The sequence below is a fragment of the Rhinolophus sinicus genome, chromosome 1 (genome assembly GCF_057876585.1).
Source record: "Rhinolophus sinicus isolate RSI-liver-muscle chromosome 1, RSI-T2T, whole genome shotgun sequence".
Lineage (NCBI taxonomy): Eukaryota > Metazoa > Chordata > Mammalia > Chiroptera > Rhinolophidae > Rhinolophus > Rhinolophus sinicus.
Genome location: NC_142501.1, coordinates 93,874,122 through 93,898,617, shown reverse-complemented (window position 1 = coordinate 93,898,617; position 24,496 = coordinate 93,874,122). Strand labels below are relative to the sequence as shown.

Below are 24,496 nucleotides of genomic sequence, written 5' to 3'. Positions count from 1 at the left end.
TACATTTAACATTCTGTTTATGAGTCTGTCTCACCCACTGAACTGCAAGATCCTGGAAAGCAAACACTGTCGGCTCCTTGCCACCCCAGTGTCGCAGTGCCTGGAGGTATGCATTATATGTTTGTTGAATGAATGGCTGGAACATTTAGGGACTCCACTTTGAAAAAGTTATGTGTCCTCAAAAATGTTTATAGGGGGCTGGCCCGGTGGTTCAGGTGGTTGGAGCTCCATGCTCCTAATGCCGAGTCGCCAGTTCGATTCCCACATGGGCCAGCGAGCTGCGCCCTCCGCAACTAGAATGAAGTCAATGAGCTGCCGCTTAGCTCCCAGGTGGCCAGGTGGCTCAGTTGGTTGGTGCACGGGCTTTCAACCAGAGGTTGCTGGTTCTACTCCTTGACTCCCACGAGGGATGGTGGGCTCCGCCCCCCGCAACTAAGATTGAACACGGCACCTTGAGCTGAGCTGCCACTGAGCTCCCAGATGGTTCAGTTGGTTGGAGCACATCCTCTCAACCACAAGGTTGCCAGTTCGACTCCCATAAGGGACGGTGGGCTGCGCCCCCTGCAACTAGCAACGGCAACTGAACCTGGAGCTGAGCTGTGCCCTCCACAACCAAGACTGAAATGACAGCAACTTGAAGCTGAATGGCACCCTCCACAACTAAGATTGAATGGACAACAACTTGACTTGGAAAAAAGTCCTGGAAGTACACACTGTTCCCCAATAAAGTGCTGTTCCCCTTCCCCAATTAAAAAAAATATATATGTTTATAGGTACAAATTTGGATTTGCTAACCGTTCTGTTTTCTTTCTTTTTGTTAGATTAATGTGACAGTGTCAGGTGGACCAGCAGCCGTCCCACTGCCCCCTTTGTCAGGGAGGTGCTGAGAGTGGGGGAGCATGGAGGAGAGTAAGAATGAGACGATGACTCGAGCACATGCCCTCTTTGACCGGTTTGTGCAGGCCACCACCTGCAAGGGCACCCTCAGGGCCTTCCAAGAGCTCTGTGACCACCTGGAACTGAAGCCCAAGGACTATCGCTCCTTTTATCACAAGCTCAAGTCCAAGCTCAACTACTGGAAAGCCAAAGCCCTCTGGGCAAAGCTGGACAAACGGGGCAGCCACAAAGACTACAAGAAGGGAAAAGCATGCACCAATACCAAGGTAAGGCTTTGGCCGCCCTCAGGCCCCGGCATCACTGAGCTAAGGATTTAACCAGAAGAGAAAAGGTTTTGAGCATAGGCAGGCCAAGAAAAAAGGATTGGGCAGAGGTAACTATGTGAGAAGCAGGCCGAGTGGAGCCACGATCCAGTAAAGGAAGCCGATACCTGCTGGCGGTATGTGGACCCATCATTTCTGTTGACTTGACTGCCTTGTGTGCCTGACCTGGTTCTTATTTCCTGTGTTCACGTATAGAACCTTCGGGGTTTCAGCTGTTTAAGAACAACCCTGAAGTCAAGTGGTGTAGTGACTCTGGTTTTGCTGAGGCTCTGTTTAGAATCTCACACGTTTAGGAGGATGCAGGTTACTTAGAGAAGCAGCCAGGCCCTCATTGAAGGACCAGAGTTTCCTCATTAAACATGGCTGCTTCATGCTTGGCCTGTCGCTTTACAGTCTTCATTCCATACTCTCACGGCTCAGGTATAGGAGTATATGGCCCCTTGGCAAGTTGGCCATAGGCCTCAGGCGTCTTTTCATCCATATCCCAAAGGCCTGTTTTGTTAAACAAGGGCCTCATGAACCAAATTACTTCTTTTGGTTTCTTCCCAGTCTGTAGAAACGGTATTTCCAGGAAACAAGTCGGCCTTGGCAAATACCTGAGATGTTCAGTCCCTTTTGGAGGGTAGGAGTGAGGAAGTGGAGAAGGAACAATGCATTTCCTTCTTTTCTTCCTTCTGGGAGAAAAAGCTAACAGGGAAACAAAGTTGCAAATGACTTAATGACTGTCCTTAATGTTCTTTTATGAGCTTTAATTTTCCCTGTGTGGGTACCTAGAAACCCACCTCCAGTGGATTTGCATTTGGTTAGATATTCATCATCAAAATTTAAGAAATTCAAAGGCATGACTTTTATGAATGAGTTCTAGAATTTTATTAAGAATAAAAGGAATCCCAAACCAGAAACATGTATGTCTTTTTTCCTTCCACACATGCAGTGCAAACAGTTAAATTTTGTCTGTTTAACTGAGTACTTCTCTAGAATATGGATATTCAGGATCATTTTCCTGGACTTTCAGTCTGAAGATGTGATTTTAGAATTCTTTTCAGCACATGAAACTCTGGCCCTTGAAACTTGCCTCCTGGAATCACTTGAGTGGAAGATCCATTCCAGGACTCTCAGATTGCCTGGGCTACGTATTTAATAATCGATATCTCCTTGGACAGAAATCTGCTTGTCTTAGAAACCTTCTGAAAGGTCCTCTCCTGATGATGAAAGACGACATGTGATTTTTTAAATCGTTTGTTGAAACAATGACCCATTTAAGTATGTTGCCCATCTATAGTGTTTACGTCCAGCACTGACATTCGAGAGTCTCCTCTGTCCGTGGCAGCCACCAGCTTTCTTTCGAGCCATTGCAGTGCTCTGCTCTGCCTCAGATGAGTTTGAAGGTTTCTTGGTAGTGGGGAGAGCCGCCCTCTCAGGGGGCTTTGGAATGCTGGTCATGAGATCATGAAACTTTATAGAAATGTGAGCTTTCTCAAGAGGTGTTGCCTTTGCCCTGATAGCAGCCGTGTTTTTCAGTGTCTCATCATTGGAGCTGGGCCCTGTGGTCTTCGCACAGCCATCGACTTATCCTTGCTGGGAGCCAAGGTGGTCGTTATCGAGAAACGAGATGCCTTCTCCCGCAACAACGTCTTGCACCTCTGGCCATTCACCATCCATGACCTGCGAGGTCTGGGGGCCAAGAAATTCTACGGCAAGTTCTGTGCTGGAGCCATCGACCACATTAGTGAGTAAAGCCCGTTCTCCTGCAGGACCCCACCCCATATCCTACCTCCTTGTTCAGTAAGAGACGGGCAGATTATCTGAGGAATTCATACTCCACAATGCAGTTTAATCTGATATCACTAGTATCTGTTGTGTAGGAGACACACTCTGCTTGGAGCCAGAACCCCTACTATGCAGTGGTTCTGTCGCCTGTGATGCTTAGCTACACGACACTTAACTTAGGGATTTCTAAGTTAGGTCTCGGATCCTTTCTGAGCACTTGCAGTGGTGGGGTCGGCAGTGGGCCGGGCTGAGAAACATGGCCGTGGTAGCTCTGCGTCCAGTGGAGGAAGCCCAGGGATGCAGCTGTCTAACGTGATACGAAAGGTGCTCTCCTGACATAGAAGCAGAATGCTGTGGGAACACAGTTCTAGGGAAGCCACAGGTATAGTTTGGTGAATGGCAGGTCAGTAATGCTGTTCCTTTGGTGAGGTGCTTCTTAGGTCTGCAGCCTAGGTGGCTCTTGCTATAGTCCTGTTGTCCCCAAACTCAGCCTGGGCCTGTGCTTTTCTAAGATCCTGTGGAGTAAATCCAGTTTCATGCAGACAGTGGTTTTGTTTTCATGACTGTGCTTGTGAAAACTGTGTCTACATTATGAAGTTGGAGTCTTGTGTATGACCATCATTAATGATTCCAGGGAAGCTTATCAAGGAGCTTTTATTCTGAGCGCATCCAGATGTGTCCTGTAAATACATTCAACTGCTGAACTTCTGGCTGCTCGAAGCAGCTGTACCAGTTTGTAAACACTGGCCACAGCTGCCACACCACACTGGCAGGGTCGTGCTCTGCCCGTCTGCCAGGCTGCAGTGTGTACAGCATCTGGGAACACAGTCTGCAAATATAAAATGTATGCTCACACGGGATTTAATGAGTCTTTGCATATGTGACTAGAAGGGGGTGGGTTGTGGTAAACTGTGGAGAATAACTGAGTCACTTAGAGGGGGTTTGCATGTACTCCTAGCAGATTAGTCACAGGCTATAGGTAAGAGGCCCACAGGTCATCAATTTGGTGGATTTGTCTGCCTTGTATGTGGCAAGATTTGTCCTTCACCAGGGACTAGATTTTTATCTCAGTGACATGGGGCTGCTGCCATGTCTGGTACCTGGTAGGTACGTACTGGATATTAAGTAAATAAATCTTACTATGATAATGAGCAAGATTTTCCATAATTTTGAGACTTACTTTCTGCAATTGTAGACCAGTGGTGGGAGGGTAAGTGGTAAGAGACTGCTACGCTTGCACCGCGGTTTCCCCTCCCACCTCAGAAGGATGTGAGGATCAGTGAGGTGAGGATGGAAGAGGAATGCTGTGGGGCCCTCGGGGTAGTACAGCCCCTGTGGGTCAAACAGGCCGCATGTCTTCTGCCTCCTCTGGTAACTGCCATGTCCTGTAAAGATTGTAGATTCTGCTAAATAATCTTGTGTCTAACAGAATCAGGGGGAAGGGGTGTCTCCTGTTGGCGACAATCTCATGTTATATCAGAGCTTTTTGTTTTGAACACCTCACCCAAAGAAGGAAGTGACTTTGTGTGTGTCTCTAGAACATTTCTTGCCCTTAAGAAAGAAGGAAGCTGTGGACCGTAGCTTGGAAAATAACTCCTGTTCTTTTTTGTTTGTTTGTTCTAGGTACTTTATGTTTATTTTATTTTTAATTAAAGTTTATTGGGGTGACCATTGTTAGTAAAACTGAAAGCAACAAATGAACAAGACAAACAAACAAACAAAAACTCATAGACACAGACAACAGTTTAGTGGTTACCAGAGGGTAAGGGGGGAGGAAGATGGTAGAAAAGGGTAAAGGGGATCAAATATATGGTGATGGAAGGAGAACTGACTCTGGGTGGTGAACACACAGTGTGATATATACTGTATTTCCCCCAAAATAAGACCTAACCAGAAAATAAGCCCTCGCATGATTTTTCAGGATGTTCATAATATAAGCCCTACCCCAAAAATAAGCCCCAGTTAAGATTGTCAGCCAGATGGACACATTTAGTACGTCCGTTGCAACACACAATGGACGTATTGAATTATAAAATGATATTAATATATAATTAAATATAAATAATATTAACATTAATACTTAAAATAAATGATACTGTAAATTATAATTAAGTATTTGTAAATACCCAAGCAGGGCCTTTGGATGAGAGGTAAATGCCTGTGTAAACAGATGAACTCGAGACTTACTGCCGAATGACCAATCGGAGTACACACAATGCACGAGTAATGTGCGCACTTGATAACGAACGGGCATGGTTGTGTCTAATATGAATCTTCATAATTCAGTACGTCGTATGTTGTAACGGACGTACATTAATGCACTCATGTGAAATAAACGTTTTCTGAATTTTGGTGGCTGCAATTTTTCGTCGCTTTTGTGTGTACCATCATTAACTGTCATCATTTTTGTTACCACTCCTGTCTCGTAAGTCTTCAGCTAACACTTGATTTAATGGTAGATTTAAAGGGAATAATATTTTGACCCTCAGACAAGATGAGCGCAAAAGAAAGAGCTATTCCATCGAGCACAAGAAAGGAATCGTGGAGGACTCCCGGGGCAAGAACCTTACGACTTTCAGCAAAAAGAAGTTGGATCTCCGAATGGTCCAAAAATGGCAAGAAGAATACGATAACCTCAGTCAACAGGTGGACGAGGGAAATGCTAAGAAGCGCAAGTATGGATCAGGTCGGCAACCATTATTTCCTGAGCTGGAAGACATCATGGTGAATGGATTGCTGACAGGAGAGCAAAGGCTTTGGTTGTGCGCAGGGCTAATATTCAAGCATTTGCCTTTGCAATGGCACCACAGTTAGAAATATCCGAGGAATTCAAAGCATCACAACACTGGCTGGATGGCTTCTTTCAGCGATATGAACTATTTCTAAGATCAACAACACTGTTCAAGCTGGAAGATACTGAAGTTATTAAACGTGCACTTACATTCATGTCCTTTGTTGATGGCATTGACTTTTCTAAATACCAGCTCTCCAACATGATTGCTGTGGATGAAACAGCAGTGTTTATGGGCCAAGGATCTCAAACGACATTTCATCGGAGGGGTGCCTCGTCAATCTACATTCCCTCCACTGATTATGAAAGTGCACGTATTACCTGTATTTTGGCAATTTGTCTGGATGGAAAGAAAGCCCCACCTCTAATCATCACTAAGGGCAAGAAAGACAAGGTTGAACGTGTTTCAGGCATTTATGTTCTTGAAACCAAAAAAGCCTAGTGCACACAAGCAGTTATAAGGAAGTGGGTCGATTTAGTGCTGCCACTTGTTTTGCGAGGGGGACAAAGAGGTCTGTTAGTCTGGGATTTAGCCAGAACTCACTGCGCTAAAGACATGAAGAACTTCCTTGCATAGAGAAGAATAGATCAAATAATGATTCCCGCAGGAATGACTGCCTATCTCCAGACTCTTGGTATTACAATAAACTAGCCATTCAAAGACCATTTGCGCATGGAAATCAATGACTACATTGAAAATAGAACGGAGAGATACCAGCGAGGAAACTTCATGAAGCCTAGCCTGCAAGAGGTCATGACGGGTGAAGAAATCATGGGATAAAATCACTGACAGCTGTGTTGCCAATGCACTACGAGCAGGCTACATGGACAAGAAGTGCTCATTTAAGGAGAGCTCTATTGCTGGACATGAGAGATTGGGGCCAATGGTGCTACAGGAAACGGAGTCGCAAGAAATTCAAGCCGGAATTCGGGGTTTGGAGAGTTATGACGATGTTCCAGAAGAAGATGACATGACTGTATTTGAATAAATGTATATTTTTGTACATGAATAAATGAATAAATGTAGATTGTTCATGAAAAAAATAGGACATCCCTTGAAAATAAGCCCTAATGCATCTTTTGGAGCAAAAATGAATATAAGACCCGGTCTTATTTTCGGAGCAATACGGTAGATGATGTATTACAGAATTATACACTTGAAACCTATGTAATTTTACTAACCTTTGTCACCCCAATAAGTTAAATTTAAAAAGAAGGAAAACGTCTCCTGTTACAGGAGCTTTGGGAATCTGGATAAACCCCACCCACGTAAGAGGACAGGTGGGAACCCGAGCAATGACTGCTGACCGTCCTCTCTTCAGTGCCCCCTCACTAGTGTAATGTTTTTGTTTACCCAGGTATCCGTCAGCTTCAACTAATACTTTTGAAAGTAGCCTTGATCCTAGGCATTGAAATCCATGTCAATGTGGAATTCCAAGGACTCGTACACCCTCCTGAGGACCAAGAAAATGAACGTGAGTTGGACTGGACAAAGGGAGGAGGGATAAAAGGGTGTTGGATGAGTGAGGAAGAATGAGATCAAGGTAGAAAACTATAGGAGTCTGCAGTTGTTTTCAGAACTAGTTAAAGGGGCTTCTGTTTGTACAGCCATATCTCCTGAGGAACCTTGGCTTAATGGATGCCTTGGGCATAATATTAAACATCACAGGCACTTGTATTGATTATAGAAAATCGTTTGGTGGGCATGTCCCTTTGTGAGCCTTCATCAGGACCATTCTGTGGTTTGTACCCCATGCTTTTATACCTAGTGTTTTTGGCTTGGAGTCTGCCTACCTGGATATCTAGAAATGTCTTCGCTGTATAAATGTGGTCTGGACAGTGACCTTCATTTTGACTTTGGTCCACAGGGATAGGTTGGCGGGCACTGGTGCGCCCCAAAACACATCCCGTATCAGAGTATGAATTCGAAGTGATCATCGGAGGGGATGGCCGTAGGAACACCTTGGAAGGTACTGGTCAATGCGCTTTGCCTGGTCCATAGGAGAGTGAAGGGGGTGACCTTCTCAAACCCTGAGATGAGTTTTATGTTGTCAGAAACCACACTCCTAAGACTGTGCATATGTGTGCCACCTACTCTGCTCAAGTGGCAGGCCCCAGCCTCCCCAGCCAGCTGGTACTTGGGTACTTCTTGCAGGGCACTCCTGTAAGGGTGCTAGTAGACAAGCTGTGCTTTGACCAGTTGGCACTGCAGGATTAAATCTTACTTTAATAAACAGGTGGATTCTCCCCCCTCCCCCTTTTTTTTTTTAAATTCAGTCCCTAGTACTGAGTAATATTCTGGTCAGATTTCAAATTGTTCATTAGTATGTGAGAGACTTTGACTTCTTTCTGGATTGTTACCATGTTTCCCTGAAAATAAGACCTAGCTGGACAATCAGCTCTAATGCATCATTTGGAGCAAAAATTAATATAAGACCCGGTCTTATTTTACTTATAGGAAAATAAGTATTACTGTAAGTAAAATAAGACCGGGTCTTTATAATGTAATGTAATGTAATGCTGGGTCTTATTTTACTATAAGACTGGGTCTTATATTAATTTTTGCTTCAAAAGACGCATTAGATTAGAGCTTATTGTCCGGCTAGGTCTTATTTTCGGGGAAACGGCGTATATTCTTTGGTGGGTAAATACCTTAGTTTCAGATAGAGAAGAGCTACCCTAAAATTTTCCTATTGGTTTCCATCCCCCACATTCCCTGATGTTATCAACACCCCCTCCTGTTTGAAGTGATCTTCCTTCCTCTCTAGCCAGCTGTTGCCACTTCTGAAAATTTCTTTCCATCCAGGATTTCGTCGGAAAGAATTTCGTGGCAAACTGGCCATTGCCATCACAGCAAATTTTATTAACCGAAATACAACAGCCGAAGCCAAAGTGGAGGAGATCAGTGGTGTGGCTTTTATATTCAACCAAAAATTTTTCCAGGAGCTGAGGGAAGCCACAGGTTGGTGTCGATGACTTGAAAGCAGTAAAGATAGAAATTTAAATAACCACTTAACGTGTTTTCTCCTGGACGGTTAGGTGGAGTGGCTGGTCACTGGTGTGACTGCCATGTTGTTTACCCCTCTCCTCTTTCTTCACTCCTATGTTTTTCCTGAGCATAAGCTCTCCATGTCACTGTTTCCTACTCTGGTGTTCTTTATCCTCATTACAGGGACTGGGCTATTCTGGGTTCGATTTTTATTTCTTTGTTTTTAAGTGTTCATTCTGCCTTCCACCAGCTCTTCTCCAACCCCTTCCTCTACACTGTGACTCTTAAGTGATGATGTTTGATGCAGTGAGCTGTTGGTGGTTTGCCGGTTCATTGAGAACCTGACTTGAGGCACTGAGTGTGTAGTCTTCTTCCTGTTTGGTCTAGAAGTAAAGCATGTGCTAGACAGGAATGAGATTGTTATATGATAGCTTCTGAATAGATTCACTTAGATCATTTGATGCAACAAAAATGTGCACCAAATCCCAATTCTCTGTTTTCTAGAACAAGATCTACTTCTATTACATCTTTTTTTTTTTTTTTTTTAGATTAATTGAATTAAAAAGAATCAATAGTTCACTCTCTGCTTCCAGACATCCAGTTGCCTGTCCTGTTGTAGGAGGTTCCTCCGGTTGCCTTGATGACTGTAAAAGAAACTTAACCGGATCATTAGCCCAGACCTCCTTACTAAGAAGTTAACCTTTCTTTTTCTTCCCATCATTATATTTCTGCTTCCTGTTGATCATTGTTTATAGGATAACTTAGGGTGTCAAGTGAATTATAGAGCAGTGCAGGATAAACACATTTCCCCTCTTTTTATAAGCCGAATGTGTAGGAAGTAAGAATCTGGGCCCAGACATCCTTTCACTTTTCCCTTTCGCTGCCTGGAATCTTCCAGCTGGTCTCTGCGCCCATGGGCAATCTTTCTGGCTTCCCTGATGCATTTTCACCTCAGCAAACCCTTACACACACACTTTTGTTTCCCGGCTGCAGGTATCGATTTGGAGAACATTGTCTACTACAAAGACGACACACACTACTTCGTTATGACGGCCAAAAAGCAGAGCTTACTGGACAAAGGTGTTATACTGCACGTGAGTCATGGGTTTCTTTCAAACCTGTTTTTATGTTCTGGTTAGTATGATCACCAAGAGAAGGAATTGTATTGTCTGATGAGTTTTTCCTGCAAGGGAATGAAAATGAGCCCCTAACTCATCTTCTGGTAACATGTACTCTAATGTTTTTGTTAAACTTAAAAAAGAAAAACTGTTATTAGGGAAACTTTCAAATGTAAACAAAGGTAGAAAGAATAGTATAATGAACCCCGTGTGCCCATTATCTAGCTTTAACAATTATCAACACATAGCCAATATTGTTCCGTAGGTAGCCAGCCCACTCCCCACGCCTGCCACTGGAATGTTCCAAAGCAAATCCCAGATATCATTTCATGAATAAATATTCAGTTTAATTCAGGTGATTTGGTTTATGATTCTAGAGAATTCTGATATGACCAATTTTGGTTGGTTAATAGGTCGTCTTTTGGAAAGAGGTGCTAGAGGGAAGGGAGTTTGACCAAGGAGCAGTAATTGGTGTTTATGGGAGCCTGAGAATGGTTTTGGTTTTACTGCAGATACGGCTGTCTGTGGTCCAGGGAACACTGACTGGGTCAGGGTGTATTTAGACCTCTACATAACCCACCTGTAAGGACTTCTTGTTTATCCTTAGCGAGATCCAGCTCCGCGTTGTTCCCAGGTGACTAATTGTGTGACATTCCCTGATATCATGATCTGAATATGAAATCAGAAGACCACAGGGTAGACAGTTCCTGAAGGAGAATTTCTTAAGTCTCATTTGGTCTCAATATGAGAGTTACTGTGCCCACGTGATAAGACGGGGGGACAGGCCCCAGGTGTGCTGATTCGGGCCTGTGCATTTCCCACCACAGACTCAGCGCTGGGTTTCAGGGCATCCTTTGTCTCTACAGGATGATAATGAATGCAGTCACTTTAGTGTCAGTTACACTGGAGCCTCCTCTGAGAGCCGTGTTGGGGGTGAGCTGATGAGTTGGTCTGCAGCACAGCCCCCTTTCCACTTGTGACCTGGAATCTCCTTCTCAGCCTCGTGCTCCTTCCTGTGTGTACGGAGAAACAGGACTGAGCATGTGTGCAGCCCACTCTGCCCGAGCATAAACAAGATGGATCTGGTCGGCTTCTTTGTCAGTAAGAAATAGCCAGCGAGCCCGTTGGAATGCCTTGGGACCAAGTGAAGGCTTAGATCTGCCATCTTAGGCAGAACTATGGGTATCAGTTGAAATTACGTAGGAACAACCTGGAATGCCAAAACCTGATTTACTTTTCCATTTTATTTATTTTTTTTAAGAGGGTATTGACCAGGTGTTCTGTGTATGTTGCTAAATACAAAATCCATTGTGGCCACTTACTTAATGCTGAACACTGTTTCGAAGACCAACTTGAGTGTTTGTGTTTGGCTTCCAGCACCTTGTAATGTTGGCTGAGAGTGCCATTAGGGACACTTGGAAACCATAGGCCCCACTTCAGGACAGTGAAGGCTTGGCTCTGTCTGCCAGAAACCTCCAAAACAGAGAAGGAAGTTTTCATTGCGTTACGTGGAAAGCCCCTTTTCTCTCATCATTGTTTTCTTTGTTGGTGGAGTGCTGCGGAGCCGTTCATAACCTTCTTACTGTTTTTAACTTCCATTCCATTTTGAATATGTTTCCTCCCAGTCCCCTTCTGCTATTGCTCTTCCCTCCACATCTTTTTGGCACTGAAGCTTTGGGTTCTTCCCTTAGGTTGACTGAGTTATGCAAGGCCCGAAGTTTCTGGTGGTCCCAGCTGCTAAAAGCTGTTCGCTACCCAGAAGATAGTGGTGGCTGATAATAACAGAATCCATAAAGTGCTTTTTCAGTTTACCAAGTGCCATCAGAGAAATTCTTTTATTTGATATTCAGAACAACCCTGTGAGGTAGATTGCATGGGATCAATGAAGTATGACTTGCTCCAAGTAAATGGAAAAGCCAGGACTGTGTGTAGGTAGCAAAGCCTGGGCACTTCTACAGACGGCCTCCCCTTTTCCTGTTTAATTTGTGTAAAAGCATTATTTTGGAACATGAAACCACTTTTGGGAAAGGGGAAGGCTGTGAAACCTGTCATGTCTGACACGGTAGTGTGGCTCTGGGCGGCTAGGCTCGTCCGGGCTTTTCCATGGAGCCTCTTCCCTCTGGAGACAGGACTACGCCGACACAGAGCTCTTGCTGTCCCGGGAGAACGTGGACCAGGAGGCACTGCTGAACTACGCCAGGGAGGCGGCCGACTTCTCCACCCAGCAGCAGCTGCCATCTCTGGATTTTGCCATCAATCACTATGGGCAGCCCGACGTGGCCATGTTCGACTTCACATGTATGTACGCCTCTGAGAATGCAGCCTTGGTGCGGGAGCAGAATGGACACCAATTACTAGTGGCTCTGGTTGGCGATAGCCTCCTAGAGGTGAGTGGCAGCACGTAATAGTAATTGGGAACAAGTATGAGTACTTGGGTTGCGGAGGTAGTGTCTACAGCGTTGCACGGCGTAGCTGAACTCCCTCTAGGAGTTATGCCGGGAAGGAAGGAGGGTTACAGGCCACCGAAGCCCAGACTTGTTGAGTAGGGCTGGAACTGCTGGAACTTCTGTGACTTGGCCCTCTACCAGTTTGTGAAGCAGAGAAGTGCAGTATCTGAACAGTAGCCCAAAACTACTTTCAACAGCAAACTCTTCATTAGTTCCTTAGTTTCCCTCTTTTAAAATAATTTATTTTAATTCTGTTTTATATCTCCTTGATAGCCTTTTTGGCCAATGGGAACAGGAATCGCCCGGGGCTTTCTAGCTGCTATGGACTCTGCCTGGATGGTACGAAGTTGGTCTCTAGGAACAAGCCCCTTGGAAGTCCTGGCAGAGAGGTAACGGAAAGTGGCCAGGGTCCCTTTTGTGAGAAACTAGGAGTGAGACGAGCGGTGTGCTCCTCAAGCAGAGCACAGGTCCTTCCTTCTCTTTCTCTTCCTTTCTTCGTTAGATATTTTCATATTTAAGAGATATTTATTCAAGAAATCATAGAGACTTAAAGATTATCTAATCTAAGTGTTCTTCTCTTATCCCTTTCCAAACTAAATTTGTCTCTGACAAATGGTATCTGAATGTTTGTACACCATCAGAGGATGGTGTCTGATTTCCTTATGACAGTCACGTAAACAAGTGCATGAAAACAGTACATTAATTCCTCTTAAAACACTTATACTAATGAAATCAGTGTGGTAATACAGGACATACTAAAATAAGAGAAAAAGTTAAAAGTGACTTTGAATTAAAAGGAAAACACCAAACTGCCTGTAAACATTTCTCAAACTCTCAAATGTCAGATATTTTGAACAGATTATTGCAAATGAGGTAAGAGTCCTAGGATTTGCTTTCTGATAAAGAACAAATGTCTTGACCAGAAAAACTAGAGAAACAAGATTTCCTAGATGAAATGGGTGGTTGATACCATTTTAAGTCTGTTACTTAAGCTACTCTGGGCAAATTTGGTGGAAGTTCTTTTTTCATAAGTGATTCTCTTAAAAATTAAATATCGGCAAACTTGTAAAAAACAAAACAGTAAATTAGTTACCTTTTAAATTAGAGACAGGCTTTTCTAAACCCTACCCACAGCAGTGTACTTGCTGTTCTCATTGGTCCTAAGCAGGCCAGTGCCTGCGGGACCACTGGGCTGGTGGGTTGGGAAGGCGGACCTTCCACAGGACTGGAGGAAGCTGGTCTAGGATGAGTGTTTGTTACATCGAGCTTGTCACTGCTCTGAGCAGACTTCTGTGTGTTATTGCAGGGAAAGCATTTATAGGTTGCTGCCTCAGACCACCCCTGAGAATGTGAGTAAAAACTTCAGCCAATACAGCATAGATCCTGTCACCAGGTATCCCAATATTAATGTCAACTTCCTCCGGCCAAGCCAGGTAAGAACCTTCTAGTCAATGATCTCCATCTGGGTTATTTTTAGACTGATCAGACCTCTGAAATATTAAAATGTGTCTATTAATAAAAAACACGTATACAACACTTCTTTCTAGTAGATTCGAGTACATGTCTCTGAGTTGGCTGAAGTAGGTACTGTTTTCCATCAATAGATTGCGCAGCTGAGGCAGAGCATTGTTGAATGACTTGCCAGAATGTCAAATGTGACAAAAATGATGCATCCAGGATTTTATCCCAGGGCCCCTAATTCAAACTGCATATTGTAGGGAAAGAGTACCTGTTCTGTTCACTGGTCAGGAATGTACACCTGAAGCTAATAAAAAATAAAAAATGAGAAAAGGGGAAATTTGACTTCTACTTGCGTTATTACCGGTCACTTGTTAAGTGGACAGGTCATGTCACTTTCTCTGAATCTCAGCCTCTTCCTCTGTAAAATGAAGGTGATCATCCCTGCTACTCACAGTCAGGATCACTCTTTACAAGTAGATCTTATTGATCATTTTTTATACTGAGATGTTTGTCAGACTGTCTGAAGCCTCACTGCTACATTGAGAATGACATTATACAGGACAAAGTCATCCCAAGGACCCCACCAGTTTTTAGAAAGCAGCCCATTTAACATATTTGCCTGTGTTTTTATGTAATTTTTTTATTTACTCTCTACCTGAATTGATACCTTTAGGCCCTCTGTATTTGTATGTAGTAAGTTCATAAGGTAGCTATGACACATGCTGCCAGTGGGCAGCACTCGTGGCCCGGTGTACCCAACAAAACGAGTGCACATGAGCACCAAACAACATGAAATATTATTCATGAGGCTGTATTCATAACAAGCAAACGTCCATCCACAGTAGAATGAAAGAGTTGTGGGATGTTATACAATGGAATGTATAGTCATGGAAAAAACTGAACTATTGCCACATTGAACAATATGGGTGGATCTGAGAGACATTAACAGTGCACAAAAGGAACCACACACAAAGAATATGTGCTGTATAATTTCACTGATGTGAAGTTCAGACACCAAGCAAAGCTAATCCTTTGGTGACAGAAATTAGGACAGTGGTCACTGCTCGGAGCAGAACACTGACTACTTGGCTGGAATGTTTTAAAGCGGATCTGGATTATAGTTATATGGGTGTGTTCACATATAAAAATGCATCACGCTTTACTATATCTGTTGTCAATAAAAATGTAGACTCGTTTTTTAAAAAAGGGTCTAACAGAGACCGTCAGGGTCTTTTGTGGCTGAGTAGCTAATTTTTAGCACTACTTCTCGAAGTTAACATGTATTTGTTTATGTATAACCCCACCACATTCCAAAAAGGATTCAAAGGTCAGCATCATAACTCTGTCTAAACTATGCCCAACCCACGATCCCAGCCTTTCATCTGAGTCACTGCTCTCAGGTAGGAATTTGGTACGTGGTGTTTGATTTTCCTTCCTTACACCTTTTTAACTCTGCCAGGTGCGCCATTTATATGATACTGGAGAAACAAAAGATATCCACCTGGAAATGGAGAACTTGGTGAATTCCCGAACTACTCCAAAGTTGACACGCAATGGTGAGTTCTGGTGACGGCCCTGAAGTGCAGGGAACCTTCAGAGAAGCCTCATTATTCACTGAGCTCTTAGTGTGCACAGGGCTGTGTGAGGCCGGGGCAGCGGTCCTTAGCCAGAGGTGACGTGGCCCCCACAGCCCATTTGGTAGTGTCTGCAGACATTTCTGGTTGTCATGACTGGGGGACAGCTGCTGACCTACAGTGCACAGATCAGCGCCCAGCCGAAAATACCAGTAATGCCGAGGTTGAGAAACTGTCGTGCAGGGCGGCCTGCGGGGGTCTCAGCTCCCGCTCCCCACATAAGAACACAGGATGTGGCTAGGCCAAAAAGGAACACCCACGGAGCCATAGGTAGGGGAGTATCATGCGAGAGACCCTGCTTGCTGCGCCATGTGTCATGCAGGGTGTCAGGCGGGGTCTCTGTTCCTGCTCCCCACATAAGAACGTAAAACATGGTAAGGCCAAAAAGGAACACCCACGGAGCCATAGGTAAGGGAGTCACACCACTATATTCTCGCTGGCGGCTGGATTGGTGTGGGGACAGAGCCCCGGAAAGTAGTTTACAGGCTCTCGGCCTCACGTGGAAGGGTGCTGGCTCGGGTAGTAGATAGCCGTCAGCTGAGGCTGGTTGGCTGTCAGCTGTGGCCAGTTAGCCAATTGGCCGCTAATATAACTGCTGCAGCTATAGAGGAGGGCCGAGGAGAGCCGAGGATTGCCAAGGAGAGCCGAGAAGAGGAGCAGAGCCGAGGAGAGTGGAGGAGAGTCGTTGGTCAGTTGGCAGAAAAACCGACAGCAGGTCGCACGTCCAATGAACCCAGCCTCCAGTGAGACCATAGTGGTATGACTCCCCTACCTATGGCTCCGTGGGTGTTCCTTTTTGGCCTCACCATATTCTGCGTTTTTATGTGGGGAGCGGGAGCTGAGACCCCGCAGGCCTCCCTGCACGACAAATGGCGCAGCGAGCAGGGTCTCCCGCACGACAGTTGGAGACACAGGAAACAGGAGCCACACCATGTGCAATCTGCCATCCACTTCTCTGCCAATCAACCAATCCCACTTGCTAGCTGCAATCCGCCATGCTAACTGCAATCCGCTCTTGCTAGCTCAGCCACCATCTTCTTGCTGGCCCCCATTTTCTGCTAGCGTAGCCACGGCAGTTATATTAGTGGCCAGTGGCTCACTGGTTACAGCTGACGGCCAACTAGCTACAGCTGATGGTCATGCAGTCACAGTTGATGGCCGTTTACTACCAGAGCCAGCACCTTTCCACATGAGGCCGAGAGCCTGGAAACTGCACTCCTGGCTTTGTCCCCACAGGGAGTAATACCACTATAGTCTCACTGGAGGCTGGAGTCACCCGACGTGCGACCTGCTGTCCGCATTTCTGCCAACCGACCAACTCCCCTTCCCCAGCGCAGCCATGGCAGTTATATTAGTGGCCAATTGGCTAACCAGCTACAGCTGACGGCCAATCAGCCACAGCTGACGGCCATCTACCACCCAAGCCAGCACTCTTCCACGTGAGGCTGAGAGCCTGGAAACTGCTCTCCGGGTCTTTGTCCCCACACTCCACCCCTACAGGGTCTCGCCTCACAATCTACGTGACAAGCGTCTTCCACGAGGGTCCTTGTGCCATATTAGCCTACAGGCACCTATGGACGAAAAGAAACAGTAGTCTTAGGAACGAACAATGGCAAATCCCTTCCATCTGGGAGGATACATGCCAGCTTTTTGTCTTGGGAAAGGAGGGTCGCTGCCACTGGCACCTTTCCCGGTTTGTGGTAGCAGACCTTTATGGCAGTGCTTGGGGTCCCTTGCATTGTTTCAACATGTAACAGAACAGGGGACCCCATAATAGGCCATAGTGAGAGCACATAGGCTTCCTGCAAAATCATCCGTATACTACAGACACTTGCAGTGGCCACTCAGCCACCACCCCTGGCGTCACTTGCAAATCATGAGTCAAACCGGCCCCCCATGGGGCTATCAGACCCAACCACCGACAGTGGGGGCTTTTGACCTGCCAGGGCCAAGTCCATTGCTGCCGTTCCCCTGCTTTCAAGCATGTGGGTGCTGGCAGCAAAATGTTCCCATTTCTGCCGTAGCCTGGCTTTAACAGAGTCTCACTGGTGGTAACTTGTAATTGAATGGGAGCGGCCGTTCGATGTAGCAGAGCTTCTACTGGCGCGGGCCCTCCCTTCCGTGGTCTCTCATTCAGGACTCTCAGGACGTCCCATAGACGCGAGGCCCAGTCACGCATCGTGGGAGGGTGTTTTGACACCCAGAGACCTTGCTTCAAAAGACCATTATAACGTTCAATCATGCCAGCTGCTTGCGGATTGTACGGGGTGTGAAACAACCATTGCACGTCCATCCTGGCAGCACAGCGCTGCACTTCTTGCCCCGTAAAATGGGTACCCCTGTCACTTTCAATGACTTGGGGGCGCCCATAGAGGGCGCACAGCCGTGTAAGGGCGACCACTGTATGCCGCTGATCCACAGCCGGACAGGGCCAAGCAAACATCAACCCCGTAGCAGTGTCCACTGCTGTAAATGCATATATCACATTGCGGGCCTTAGGCAGGGGTCCAATGTAATCCACTTGCCAGCGAGTGAGGGGCACCCTCCCTCGCGTAATCTGCTGTGTCTCCCAGGGGAGCCTCCGCCTTTGGGGGCTGTCCTGGGCACAGACGGCACAGTCATAGCAGGCATCTGCTATCTCCTGCCATTTCAAAGGCAGGCCCCAGCGTCTGCTCACCTGCCACATGGTTCGGCTTCCAGCGTGCTGCAATTTCCTATGCAGCCAATGGGCCACATCAGTGGCAGGAGCCCGCTCTAACCATCGTACCCGTGCTAGGGCGTCTGCTTCATCATTACCTGGGGACACTAAGGGGGAGTGACCTGTGACATGCATTAAGGTCACCTCCTTTTTCTGCCCTAGGTCCCAGAGGTCCTGCCACATGGCTTGACCCCACAGTGGACGGTGTCCCACCAACCAGTTTTGGTGTTTCCATGTAGGCAGCCACAGCGTTAGGCCCCGGAACACCGCCCAGCTGTCAGTGCAAATAACTAGGGGCCCAGGCTCGTGGCTGATCACCATCCACACAGCCCGTAATTCAGCCCACTGGCTACTCTGGCCCATCCCAGTATCAAACCAAATGGTGTCTGTTTTGGGCTGCACACCAATAGCCGTCCAAACAGCTGCAGCCCCTCGGCTAGAACCATTGGTAAACCAGGCATCCTCAGGTACTGGGGACTGTCCTTCTTTGTAGGGCGAGGGCTCCAAGTCCTCCCCTCTAGGCAGAGCACTTGGCTCAGCCTGCGCTACAAGCTCCATAGGCCCCAGGACCTGTTGTAGCTCTGTGCTCAAAGGGCTTGAACTAAGGCTGCTACGTTGCTCCAAGTAGGCACCCCACTTGGCGAGGGTGGTGGTCTGTGCCACCCCCGTTTTGGGTCCCTGGGCCCACGTACGGACCCACTCCTGGATAGGATACGTTGTTCTAACCAACACGCATGCCGTTCCTGTGATGGCTTCTGTGGCCACTAGGGCTGCATACACAGCAGCCAGCTGTTTCTCTATTAGAGAGTAGCGGACCTCCGCTCCTTTCCATAATTGGGACCAAAATCCCACTGGCAACCGGAGACGCTCCTGTCGTTGCCAGAGGCCCCATCCGTACCCCTCTTGGGTTACGTGAACATCAAGTTCAAATGGGCGGCCTGGGTCCACTACTTGCAGAGCCTGTGCCTGCTGCACTGCCCGTTTCGTGGCAACAAAGGCTTGCTCTATAGCCTCTGTCCAATCCCATGAGGCCCCCTTTTTTATCATATTGTACAAGGGCCTTGCCATTTGTGCTAAATGGGGTACAAACGCCCGCCAATATCCTAGCAGACCCAAATACGTCTGCAGTTGGGAGACCTTGGTCGGCCGGGGAAAGGCTTGTATTTTGTCAATGATTGCCTCAGGTATAACCTTTGTCTTACCCGACCACACAACACCCAAAAACTTGACGGATAAGCCAGGGCCTTGGACCTTTTCCTCATTCACCGCCCAGCCGCGTGACTTCAGGTGGCGGAGAAGAGAGGGAGCTGCTTGCTCTAAATCAGAAAGAGAATCTGAGGTTAACAGAATGTCATCAACATAATGGAACAAGGCCACAGAGGATGGGTGATCCCACTGGGCCACAAGCCCGTGGCAGATAGTGGGGCTGTGCAAGTATCCTTGCGGAAGGACTTGAAAAGTCCACTGACGCCCATCCCACGTAAAAGCAAACTGCTCTTGACACTCGGGTGCAATGTCAATGGAGAAAAAAGCATTGGCCAAGTCCACTACATAGTGATATGTCCCCAGGCGGACAGTCAGACGATCCATTAAATCATGAATTGAAGGCACTGCAGCGTGCAAGGGTGGCGTCACCTTATTTAACTCCCTATAGTCCACAGTCATTCGCCAGGTCCCATCTGGCTTCTTGACAGGCCATACTGGGGAGTTAAAGGGACTGTGCGTTGGCCTCACAATATGTGCCTTCTCCAATTCCAATATTGTACGACCGATCTCCTCCTGTCCTCCTGGCAGGCGGTACTGTCGCACTGTAACCACGCGCCAGGGCTGTGGCAACGCTTGAGGAGGGTGGTGAGCATGCCCGCGTGTCACCACTTTCACCACCCGGATCCGGAGATGGAACTCTCCCACCGATGTCTGTAAGCTGAGGCCATGTAGCACGTCCACCCCTAGAATATACTCCGGAACGGGGGAGACATAAACCTTGTAGGTACGAGGGGGAAGCCTTCCTATACCCAGTGGTAAGGAAACAGCTTTCACAGTCACAGTCTTTCCCCTGTGGCCATCAATGCAGATTGCTGGTCCAGGGAACAGTTCTCGGTTCCCATAAACAAGACTGCAGTCTGCGCCAGTGTCAACTAGGGCCAAAACCCTCTGCACATTAGAAGGGGACCAATGTATGGACAGTTCCACGTGGGGCCTCCGGTCCCTGCTCGTCCCCTCTGACCGGGTACCTTGGCCACACGCCTAATCAAGCTGAAAGGAGTTGACCTCAAGCGACCGCATGAAGTCCTGGAGGGACACGGGTCGCGCTTTCCCAGACTTCTCCTTTAGGCTGCTCCGGAATTGCTGCACCGGACGCAACTGTTTCCAAAGTTCCAAAAGAGTACATTGGGTTGTCCGTCTATTTTCTTCCGATCAACCCCTGCTGCCACGAGATCACGCCACATCTGTGCGTGTTACTCTCTGAGGCCCGCAACCTCGCCCCTTTACTTTTGATTTGGGCTTCCAGGTCTCAACTGTGCGGACCTCCTGTCTTAACTTCCTTCGCCTCCGGCTTTCAACATCCCCTAGGTTGGCCATGGCAGTTGTAACTTCATGGATCCGTCGCCCTACATACAGTGTAAGAATGGCAACCAAGGATCCAAAAGCACTTGCAGGTGCAGTATCCAAAACCAGATCTCTCATGCTGGCTGTAAAAAGCTCGTCATCCGGCCCCTGCATATTAAGGTTAAATATAGCATGTCTCATAACCCATTTCACGGATGATTTGCGTAAGTTCTGTATATGACTGCCATTGACTCAGTCTGGCAGCTCACCAGCCTGTCCCCATAATGTGCATACCGCAGCAGTGAGCCACTCTATTAGAGAATGGTTGCCCTGGTCGTGGGCCAACCTACGGTAGTTCTGTAACCTTTTTCTCAGGGACGGATGCACTGTCACGAAGGCTAGCTTTTCCATCTCGCCTGGGGAGCAGAGAATGCTGTCTGCCCCCTCATCCCATAAACGTAATAGCCAAGCCGAGACTGGCTCTCCAGGGCGCTGTCTGTACCGCCTCCCCAGCTCCTGCAACTCAGTGGGAGTGTAAGGGGTGTAGGTAGTGAACTCAGTCACAGCTGGGTTGCCGGCAGCAACGCCCCCGGGGCCCAAAGGTTGCTCACGTTTTACCCTTTGCTTCAAGATTGGCGGGGCTTGGGGGTTGGGAACTACATTGTCTCCACTCGCTTCCTCCGCCTCTGCCTCAGAGTCTCCACCTTGGGGCCCCTGTTCTAACAGGCGGACCCGGGCTTCCAGCGCTTCCAACCAAGACACCTGGTTCGGCACCCAGGCCACTTCATTAAGCCCATTTTCCGTGTTGAGACTCAAGGCCATGAGGAACATCCAGCCCACGTGGCCGGCTGTAGCCTTCTCCTCCTCCGGCAACCGCTCAGCCAGAGCCTGCAGGGCCCTCTCCACACTGGCCCGAGAGCCGTCCATGTCCTCCCACCCCTCCTTGGGGGTCCAACTCCTGAGAACAGTGGCCACCGGACACCACACACTGTGTGGGGGCCACACGTCCTCCGCCCAGAGTCAGACGCCATTCCTACCTGGTCGGAATCTTGCTCACCGTGCCAGGTGTCTGAGTGGGTGGAGGCCTCCATGGAAGATGTCCACCACCCTCGGAGCTTAAGGCCGCAGCAGATCACCAAAATGAAGGCAATGCCTTCCATGGCCAAGAAGGTGGTGTGCCAGCTGGAGGCTTGAGTCTCCCAGGCCGACCGCGCCTCCCGTTCCCGGTGTTGCTCCTCATGGGCCTCCTGAAGCTGGGCTCTCACACGCACAAACCGCTCCACCGTGCTTCAGTAGGTTTTGGCTGGCACCATACCCTGCTTACAAAACTGAGCTTTTATACGTGTAAACTGCTCCAGTATATTCCAGAGAGTTTCGGCTGACACCACACCCTGCTTGCTGTGCCATGTGTCATGCGGGGCGGCCTGCGGGGTCTCTGCTCCCGCTCCCCACATAAGAACACAGGATATGGCTAGGCCAAAAAGGGACACCCACGGAGCCATAGGTAGGGGAGTCATACCACTATGGTCTCACTGGAGGCTGGGTTTACCCGACGTGCGACCTGCTGTCTGCTTTTCTGCCAAACGACCGACTCTCCTCAACTCGACTCCCCAACGCAGCCACGGCAGTTATATTAGTGGCCAATTGGCTAACTGGTTACAGCTGACGGCCAACTAGCCACAGCCGATGGCCATCTACCCGAGCCAGCACTACCTCCACGTGAGGCCGAACGGCTGGAAAGTGCTCTCCGGGGCTTTGTCCCCACAGAAACCTTGCCCTGAGGTGTCATGAGGTGTAAAGGGAAACCAGATACAGATGTTGAGAGAGAGCACGCGCACGAGTGAGCACACACACGCCAGCTAGGGTTTGGGGAGGCTTTGTGGCCGAAGGAGAGGCATTTCAGCTGAGTACTGTGACGTTGCCCGGGAGCAGAGACAGAGATCAAGTCCGTTCTGTGTTTTGTGGGCAGCGGAGATCCCCTGAAGATGTGTTTTCAAGGAGAGCAACATGAGATGGGGTGGAGAAGGCGAATGCCACTGCAGTTGTCACACTAGCGTTTGTCACAGTGTAAACCTGGTATTGATGTTGAGGGTGGGGACAAGAAGACAGTGGAACTTAATTGGAAGAACTTTGTCTGACTCTGGGGCTAGGTACAACTGGGTCCCAGTTCAAGATGTGCCATCTGTGAAGTGTGTGGGCTTGACATGTCATCTAGCATCTCTGAACTTGGTTCCTTGTCTGTGAAATGGGGCTCACAGACACCTCCCCTGCATTACAGTCATGAGGATTCTGTCACATGCACAGCTTGTCTAGCACTATGCCTGCATAGAGTGGGTCCAAATGGCAGCCATCTTGTTATGAGAGAAAATGTTAAGAAGCCTGAACCAATAGGCACTGGCAGTTTGGTTGCACTCTGTGTTGAGAGATAGTTGTGGACAAGGAAATGGAAGAGTGAGAAGGTTTGAGTTTTGTTTTGCACATTTTGAATTTAACATGTTATTGGGATGTCAAGGTGGATATAACAACCAACATTGTGTCATGCACGGTCTCTAGTCCCACTCCACGCAGAACGCAGGATATGGTGAGGCCAAAAAGGAACAACTATGGAGCCATAGATGGGGGAGTCATACCACTATTTCTCGCTTGCGGCTGGGTTGGAGACTCAGAAAGCAGGATCCACACGATCCGCAATCTGCCGTCCACTTCTCTGCCTGCCAACCAACCCCCTAGTGTAGCCACAGCAGTTATATTAGTGGCTAATGGCTAACTAACTGGTTACAGCTGATGGCCATCTACTACCCGAGCCAGCACCTTTCCACGTGAGGCCAAGAGCCTGGAAACTGCTCTCTGGGACTCTGTCCCCACACATTGAAACACTTCCATCTTGAAAGCAGAACATATCTTTCTTCACTGTTATTTTAGAGCCTGGAATATTGAAGTTGCCCGATACATACTGGATCGGTGGATAGACAGACTTACGAGACATCTAAATAAAGTTAATTTCTGAAGCCAAGAGCTCTGATAACATCAGGAGTGGTGCTCTGTAGTTCAGATATGTTTTCACTGAAAGACTGAAAGAAAGAGGATTTTTATGATAACGTGGTTTTTATGTTCACAAATCACTAAATGACTTAAGACAAGGTTAAATATTTTCAGCTGCCTATAGTAAGGGAACAGACTTTCTTGGACACAAATAGATGTTTACAGATTCTTCTAAATGCTCCATATCAGAGCTCTTCTGATACAATTAAGATACGAATAGATTTTTATGAAAGCTCTTTATGTTTTAGATGCCATCCAAGTACAGTCGTATGTGTTTCCATAGTCAGTTTTCCAAGACATGATCGTTTGTAACGCAGCGCCAAGCCTGGCTCTGGGACTGTTCTGGTCGGTGTCCTTGGCCTTGCCGTTGTCATCCTACAGTTTTTCCTCAGTGCCTTGGGAAGCGTGATAGCAAGGCTTTGTGTGCTGTTGGTTTAATGTGCTGCTACATAGAATGGAACCTTCTTCTCCCTTAATCCTCCCACTGTTACCGTGTTTCCCTGAAAATAAGACCTAGCCGGACAGTCAGTGCTAATGCATCTTTTGGAGCAAAAATTAATATAAGACTTGGTCTTCTTTTACTATAATATAAGAGTGGGTCTTATATAATATAATAATAATATAATATAAAATAATATAATACCCAGTCTTATTTTACTATAACACCAGGTGTTACATAACATAAGACCTGGTCTTATATTAATTTTTGCTCCAAAAGACGCATTAGAGCTGATTGTCCGGCTAGGTCTTATTTTCAGGGAAATTCGGTACTTTTA

At 47.3% G+C, this 24,496-nt stretch overlaps 1 protein-coding gene across 25 annotated transcripts in view; it reads left to right on the top strand.

Annotated features, from left to right (window-relative positions):
- MICAL3 (microtubule associated monooxygenase, calponin and LIM domain containing 3) overlaps positions 1 to 24,496 on the top strand; it is a 224,696-nt gene that overhangs the window by 91,226 nt on the left and 108,974 nt on the right. For all 25 annotated transcript variants that reach the window (XM_074325093.2, XM_074325111.2, XM_074325109.2 and 22 more), the window contains 10 exons: positions 822 to 1,163; positions 2,742 to 2,949; positions 7,140 to 7,256; positions 7,650 to 7,751; positions 8,588 to 8,743; positions 9,764 to 9,864; positions 12,018 to 12,275; positions 12,609 to 12,724; positions 13,642 to 13,768; positions 15,256 to 15,352. In XM_074325093.2, coding sequence (XP_074181194.2) covers positions 900 to 1,163; positions 2,742 to 2,949; positions 7,140 to 7,256; positions 7,650 to 7,751; positions 8,588 to 8,743; positions 9,764 to 9,864; positions 12,018 to 12,275; positions 12,609 to 12,724; positions 13,642 to 13,768; positions 15,256 to 15,352 — 1,546 coding nt within the window. In that variant the 5' untranslated portion in view covers positions 822 to 899. The remainder of the gene's footprint in view (positions 1 to 821; positions 1,164 to 2,741; positions 2,950 to 7,139; positions 7,257 to 7,649; positions 7,752 to 8,587; positions 8,744 to 9,763; positions 9,865 to 12,017; positions 12,276 to 12,608; positions 12,725 to 13,641; positions 13,769 to 15,255; positions 15,353 to 24,496) is intronic.